Source organism: Calidris pugnax, unplaced genomic scaffold (genome assembly GCF_001431845.1).
Source record: "Calidris pugnax isolate Ruff unplaced genomic scaffold, ASM143184v1 scaffold564, whole genome shotgun sequence".
Classification (NCBI taxonomy): Eukaryota; Metazoa; Chordata; class Aves; order Charadriiformes; family Scolopacidae; genus Calidris; species Calidris pugnax.
The window spans coordinates 95971-103208 of NW_015091351.1; the positions used below are offsets into that span (position 1 = coordinate 95971).

General features: G+C 66.7%; 1 protein-coding gene across 1 annotated transcript in view; it reads right to left on the reverse strand.

Moving 5' to 3' along the window:
* Nucleotides 1–54: 54 nt before the first annotated feature.
* The window catches only part of STRN4 (striatin 4), a gene marked incomplete at its 5' end in the record, with an annotated part of 8268 nt that continues 1084 nt past the window's right edge, over nucleotides 55–7238 (reverse strand). The window contains 12 exons of the mRNA XM_014961117.1: nucleotides 55–1334; nucleotides 1569–1655; nucleotides 1770–1868; nucleotides 2613–2753; nucleotides 2840–3010; nucleotides 4669–4790; nucleotides 4876–4923; nucleotides 5005–5180; nucleotides 5518–5633; nucleotides 5715–5816; nucleotides 5897–6035; nucleotides 6617–6767. Coding sequence (XP_014816603.1) covers nucleotides 1165–1334; nucleotides 1569–1655; nucleotides 1770–1868; nucleotides 2613–2753; nucleotides 2840–3010; nucleotides 4669–4790; nucleotides 4876–4923; nucleotides 5005–5180; nucleotides 5518–5633; nucleotides 5715–5816; nucleotides 5897–6035; nucleotides 6617–6767 — 1522 coding nt within the window. The remainder of the gene's footprint in view (nucleotides 1335–1568; nucleotides 1656–1769; nucleotides 1869–2612; nucleotides 2754–2839; nucleotides 3011–4668; nucleotides 4791–4875; nucleotides 4924–5004; nucleotides 5181–5517; nucleotides 5634–5714; nucleotides 5817–5896; nucleotides 6036–6616; nucleotides 6768–7238) is intronic.

Consider the following 7238-nt stretch of genomic DNA (forward strand, 5'->3'; position numbering starts at 1 on the left):
TTCGGGCGTGTGGTCCTCGGGTCCCCCCGGGGGGGGGGGCTTTATGGAGCCCCGACCTGCCCCTGGGGGTCTCTAAGGTCCACAATTACCCCTCGCGGGGGGGGTAGGGGGGGTGATAAGGCCCATAATTGCCCCCAGGGGGGTATGTAGTGCTCCCCCCCGTGGGGCAGATCCCACGGGTGCCCCCGGGGGGGGGGGGTAGTGTCCCCTCAGAGGGGAGATTGAGACGGTAACTGCCCCGGGGGGGGGCACAGAGCCCTTAACTACCCCTGGGGGTATGGAGAGCTGCCCCCCCTGCCCCCCAGGGACGAGACGGGGCCCACAGCTGCCCCGGGGGGGGGGAGGGGGGTATGTAGAGGCTTTAACTGCCCCCAGGGAGGTATATAGGGCTCATAATTGCCACTCGGGGGCATATAGAGCCCGTAAGTGCCCCTGGGGGGGGGAATAGAGCCCATAACTGCCCCCAGGGGAGGTATATAGGGCCAATAAGTACCCCTCAGGGGGGTATATAAAGCCTGTAAGTACCCCCGCCCCAGGGGTACACAGAGCCCGTAACTGCCCCGGGGGGGGTACACAGAGCCTGCAATTGCCCCACAAGGAGTTTATAGAGGCCATAATTGCCCTGGGGGGGTATAGAGAGCTCATAACTGCCCCCAGAGGGGTACACAGAGCCCATAACTGCCCCAGGGAGTATACAGAGCCCATAACTGCCCCGGGGGGGTATATGGAGCCCATAATTGCCCCCAGAAGGGTACACAGAGACCATAACTGCCCCGGGGGGGTCATATAGAACCCATAATTGCCCCAGGGGGGTATATGGAGCCCATAATTGCCCCCAGAAGGGTACACAGAGCCCATAACTGCCCCAGGGAAGTATGTAGAGCCCATAATTGTCCTGGGGGGGTTATATAGGGCCCATAATTGCCCCCAGGGGGGTATATAGAGCCCATAACTGCCCCGGGGGGTATATAGAGCCCATAGGTGCCCCCCTGCACCCCCCAGCCAGGCTCCCTTGGGGGGTGGGGGGGCGCCAGGAGAGGGGCCGAGGCTGCCCTGGGGTGTCACGAGCTCCAAGGGAGAGACCAGTCTCAGCTCCCCGGGGCAGGGAAGGTGACAAAGGCCACCCCTGCCACCGACACGCGTGTGTCCCCCCCCTCCCCGGTGTCACACGAAGACCTTGGCGAGGGCGTCGGCGCCGGCGCTGGCGCTGAGGGCCCGGCTGGGGTGGAAGGCGACGGCGTGGACGGCCTCCTCGTGCTTCTTGCGGTGCGCCGTCAGCTCCTGCACACATGTCTTGTGGGCCAGGTGCCAGAGGCGCAGCGAGCAGTCGTGACCTGGGGGGACAGCGGGGACACCCCCCGGGGTTGGGTGACGGGGTGGGAGGAGAGGGCTGAGACCCGACGCTCTTGTGTCACGGATGAGGTGGTAGGAAGGTGAGGAGGGATGGGGGGTTTAGTGGGGGGGGACACACGGGGTGGGAGGAGTGGGCTGAGACCCGACGCTCTCGTGTCACGGCTGAGGCAGTAGAAGGTGAGGAGGGATGGGGGTTTTTAGGGGGGGACACCTACTGCCGGACATGAGGAAGACGCCGTTGGGGTCCACGGCCAGGCAGGTGACGGCGTCCAAGTGGGCCACCATGGAGTGCACGACCTTACCTGCAGGGTGGGGGCAGTGGTGACGGGGGTGTCACCAGCTTCCCCTCCCCTCCCCCCAACCCCGGGGCCTCGTTAGCACTAACGAAGGCCGTTTCCCCCCATCCCATCCCAAACCTGTCCGGTTGTCGAGGAAGCGGATGCCGCGGTCGTCGCTGGCGGTGATGGTGAGGGGCTGCGAGGGGTGGCTCACCACCTGGTTCACCTGGCTGCCACCTGCGTGGGGACCACGGGGACAAGGACACGGGGATCACGGGGCCATGGGGACACCAGAGGTCACGGGGTCATGAGGACTCAGGGGTGGGGACAAGGACTTGGGGTCACAGGGCCATAGGGACATGGGGCACCAGGACAACGTGGAGAGGGGGACACAGGGCCATGGGGACACCAGAGGTCACAGGGTCATGAGGACTCAGGGATGGGGACAAGGGACTGGGGCCAAGGACAATGGGGGTCACAGGGCCGTGGGGACATGGGGCACCAGGAGTCACCAGGGATGGGGACAACAGGGAGAGGGGGACACCAGGGATGGGGACAGCAGGGTCACAGGGACGTGGGGCTGGGCACTGGGGGGGTGTCACAGGGCCATGGGGACAAGGACTTGGGGGTCACAGGGCCATGGGGACACCAGAAGTCACTGGGTCATGAGGACTCAGGGATGGGGATAAGGGACTGGGGGGTGTCACAGGGTCATGGGTGACACAAGGATGGGGACAGCGGGGCCACAGGGATGTGGGGCTGGGAACGGTGGGGGTCACAGGGATGTGGGGGTCATGGGGACATGGAGGGGGTGACAGGAGCATGGGGACACCAGAGGTCACGGGGTCGTGAGGACTCAGGAATGGGGACAAGGGGGGATGGGGACATCAGGATGAGGGTCCTCGCTGGGAGGGTGACATGGGGACACACACACATGGGGGGGGGACACAAGGGGGGGGACACCCCTCGGGGTTCACTCACCGCCTCCCGGCCGGGCCTCGAGCACCAGGACGGGTCGAGCAGCCTCCACGTCGTAGAGGACGGTGGCCCCCGTCCGGAAAGCGGCCACCGTGTGCCCGGGCTGGGTGGCCGAGAAGGTGACGGAGGTGGGGACGCCATGCTCTGCGAGGAGAGGGGACAGAGGGAGGGTAAACGAGGGGGGTGGCGGGGGAGTGACCCCCCCCAGGCCGAGGGGACGCCCCTCTCACCGCTCTGGGCGTCGTAGGTGCCGAGGCAGGCGCCCTCCTGGCGCCGCGGGTCCCAGATGCGGAGGGTGCCGTCGGCGGAGCAGGACGCCAAGCGGTCGCCGGCCGGGTTGAAGGCCAGACCCCAGACAGCGTCACCGTGACCCTCCAGGACACCGCTGAGCACCCCGGGGTCTGGGGACACCAGAAAAGGTCACCTCGGGGGGTGCCCGGGGGACACTCGGGGGCAGGTCGGGGGACACCGTGGGGTGGCAGAGCCCAGGGGACACCATGGGGATGGCAGAGCCCAGGGGACACTCTGGGCAGGTCGGGGGACGCTGTGGGGTAGCAGAGCCCAGGGGACACTCAGGGGACACCATGGGGATGGCAGAGCCCAGGGGACACTCTGGGCAGGTCGGGGGACGCTGTGGGGTAGCAGAGCCCAGGGGACACTCAGGGGACACCATGGGGATGGCAGAGCCCAGGGGACACTCTGGGCAGGTCGGGGGACGCTGTGGGGTAGCAGAGCCCAGGGGACACTCAGGGGATGACATGGGGATGGCAGAGCCCAGGGGACCCGGGGGGCCCGGTTGGGGGACACCGTGGGGACAGCAGAGCCCAGGGGACACTCTGGGCAGGTCGGGGGACGCTGGGGGGTAGCAGAGCCCAGGGGACACTCAGGGGATGACATGGGGATGGCAGAGCCCAGGGGACCCGGGGGGCCCGGTTGGGGGACACCGTGGGGACAGCAGAGCCCAGGGGACACTCAGGGGATGACATGGGGATGGCAGAGCCCAGGGGACACTCAGGGCAGGTCAGGGGACTCTGAGGGGTGGCAGAGGCCAGGGGACATTCAGGGGACACCATGGGGATGGCAGAGCCCAGGGGACCCTCCGGGCACATTGGGGGACACCGTGGGGACAGCAGAGCCCAGGGGACACTCAGGGGACACCATGGGGATGGCAGAACCCAGGGTACCCTTGGGGCAGGTTGGGGGACACTGTGGGGTGGCAGAGCCCAGGGGACCCTTGGGGGCAGGTCGGGGGACGCCATGGGGACTGGGGAGCCCAGGGGACACTCAGGGGACACCATGGGGATGGCAGAGCCCAGGGGACCCTCGGGGACAGGTTGGGGGACTCTGAGGGGATGGCAGAGCCCAGGGGACCCTTGGGGGCAGGTCGGGGGACGCCATGGGGACTGGGGAGCCCAGGGGACACTCAGGGGACACCATGGGGATGGCAGAACCCAGGGTACCCTTGGGGCAGGTTGGGGGACTCTTGAGGGGATGGCAGAGCCCAGGGGACCCTCGGGGCAGGTTGGGGGACACCGTGGGGATGGCAGAGCCCAGGGGACCCTCAGGGGCAGGTTGGGGGACACCGTGGGGTGGCAGAGCCCAGAGGACACTCAGGGGACACCATGGGGATGGCAGAACCCAGGGTACCCTTGGGGCAGGTTGGGGGACTCTTGAGGGGATGGCAGAGCCCAGGGGACCCTTGGGGGCAGGTTAGGGGACACTGTGGGGTGGCAGAGCCCAGGGGACCCTTGGGGCATGTTGGGGGACACCAAAGGGATGTCAGAGCCCAGGGGACCCTCAGGGGCAGATCGGGGGATGCCATGGGGACTGGGGAGCCCAGGGGACACTCAGGGGACACCATGGGGATGGCAGAGCCCAGGGGACCCTCGGGGACAGGTCGGGGGACAGCGTGGATGGCGGGGGTGTGAAGTGGGGTGGCACAGCAGCCAGGAGGGCAAACACACAGCAGCGATGCCACAGCCAAAGCTGGGGGGGACGCCGTGGGGCTGGATGTCACCTGTGCCACCCCCCATGGGAGGCAGGGGACGGGGACACCCACCGTAGCCGTCGTAGGGGTCCATGTCGAGGTCGGGCAGGCGCCAGCAGCGGATGCGGGCGTCCACCCCGCCGGAGCAGCACAGGGAGCTGTCGCGCCCCATGGCCACGGTGAGCACAGGACCCCTGCGGGGACGGGGACAAGGTGAGAGGGTGTCCCCAGAGCCACTTGTGTCCCCCCCAGACTGGCCCCTGTGTCCCCATCCCTCACCTGTGCCCACGGAAAGCGTACACCGGCTCCACGTCCAGCGCCGCGTTCCTGGAAAGGGGACAAGAAGGTCCAGGAGGATGTCCCTCTCCCCGCTACCCCCCCCACCCCGTCACCACCCCAAGAACCCACTTTTTGGGGGCCACAGGCTTCTGGAGGTTCCAGAGCTTGAGGGTGCCATCCTCGGAGGCGGTGACGAGGGCGGCCTCGGCGGGGAGGAAGGCCAGGCCCCGCACGGCGTCGTAGTGGCTGCGCAGGGTGAACTTGGGGCTCCACGTCTTCTTCAGGGCATCCCGGCCCTCCGGGAGCTGTGGGGACACGGGGGGGGGACAGCAGCTAAGGGGTGGTGGCACCCCATGGCCCCAGCTGGAGCTCACGGCAGGGGGCTTTCGGTGGCCGGAGGGCAAGGAGATGACCAGGGGGACCAAAGGGACGTCATGGGGACCAGGGTGGTCCAAGCTGGAGGTTCTGGGGGGGGTTAGGGACACGATGGGGACAGCGGAGCCCAGGGGACCCTCGGGGGCAGGTCGGGGGACACCATGGGGACCAGGCAACACACTGGGTAGGTCGGGGGGGACTGGGGAGCCCAGGGGACACTTGGGGCAGGTCGGGGGACGCCGTGGGGACACGGAGGGGGTGACTCACGTCACAGCTGAGCTCGTTGTCGTTGGTGACGGTCAGGTCAGCCAGGTCCCCCAGGCTGACGGCGCTGCCGCCGATGCTGTCCATGATGAAGACGTCGGAGGAGATGCCCAGAGAGCCTGGGGAGGAGAGCGGCTGGGTGTAGCCCTGTGGGACAGGGGACCCCCCAACAGGGGACACAGGGACCCCCAGGACCGTACCTTCGTGAGGCCGTGGTGGCCCCGCAGCGGTGGGTTTCGGTGGGAGCCCGTCCACATCCTGCAGGTCGGCCAGCATCCCCCGCAGCCGCCCCCGGTGGCTTTCTGTGGGGACGTGGGGGTCAGAAGGTCTGGCGCCAAGGCAGAGGGGTCCCCCCCAAATTCCTCCCCCCGGCCCTGCTCACCCAGCTCCACGCCTTCCCCGGCCCGGCGGCCGGCCCCGTTTTCCCCAGAGCCCAGGAAATCAAACTCGTTGAGGGCATCCTCCGAGTCGTCATCGTCATCATCATCCTCCACCTCAGGCAGGAGGGGTTTTGGGGTGAGCTGAGTGGGGAAGACAAGGGGGGGGGGTCACAGCCCAATTGGGGGGACCCCCCTGAAACCACCAGGAGAGAAGAGGGTGGAAACGGGGCACAAAGGCTGCTTCCTGCAGCCTCTGAGTTTGGAGGGACACCCCGGGGTTTGGGGGACGCCCCTTCTGGTTTGAGGGCTGTCCAGGGTTGGGACCACCCCCAGGCTTGGGGAACCCCCCCAGGTTTGAGGGATGTGAGATTTAAGGGATCCCCTGAGGTTCAGGGGATGTTGGGGGTCTAGGGGACCCCCAGGTTTGGGGAGCCCCCACAAGTTTGAGGGATGAGCCAGATTTAGAGGGGACCCCCCCAGCTCTGGAAAAAAATAAAAGACAGGTTTGGGGGATCCCCAGGTTTGGGGAACACCCAGGCTTGGGGTCATCCCAGATTTGGGGGACACTCTCAGGTTCGGAGGACCCCTCCAGGTTTGAGGGACCACCCCGAGGTTTGGGAGATGTGGAAATTTAGGGGATCTCCAGGCTTGGGGGAGCCTCAGTTTTAGGGGATCCCCCCCCCAGGTGGGTTTCTCCCCTAAATTCTGGGGGAGCCGCTTGCCTTGACCCGCTGCTTCTTGTGCTGGGGCTGGGCGTGGGGCAGGAGGCTCTCGACGTCCTCGTCCTCATCGCTGTCCTCGTCCTCGGGTGGGAAGGAGACCTGCTCCAGGCCCCCACCGCCCCCCCGCTCCTCTGTCTCCTTCCCGGCATTCCTGAGGGTGGGAAGAACCACCATGGAGTTGGGGGGATGAGGAAACCCTAAAGCACCCCAAAACACCCCACCCTGCCAAACTGGAGAGCTATGGGTTTGGTGAGTGGGTGAGGAATTGGTGGTGGTCAACGGCTCCATGTCCAGGTGGACACTGGTGACCCCTCAGGGGTCGGTACTGGGACCAGCTCTTCATCAACGACATGGACATTGGGATGGAGGGCACCCCCAGCGAGCTTGGCGGTGCCACCAAGCCGTGTGGCACAGGGACACGCTGGAGGGATGTGCCACCCAGAGGGACCTGGAGAGGTGGGACAGTGACAACCTCATGAAGTTCAACCAGGCCAAGTGCAAGGTCCTGTCCTTGGGTCGGGGCAATCCCAGGGACAAACCCAGGTTTTGGGGAGAAGGGAAGGAGAGCAGCCCTGAGGAGAAGGACTTGGGGGTGTTGGTGGGTGAGAAGCTCCACATGAGG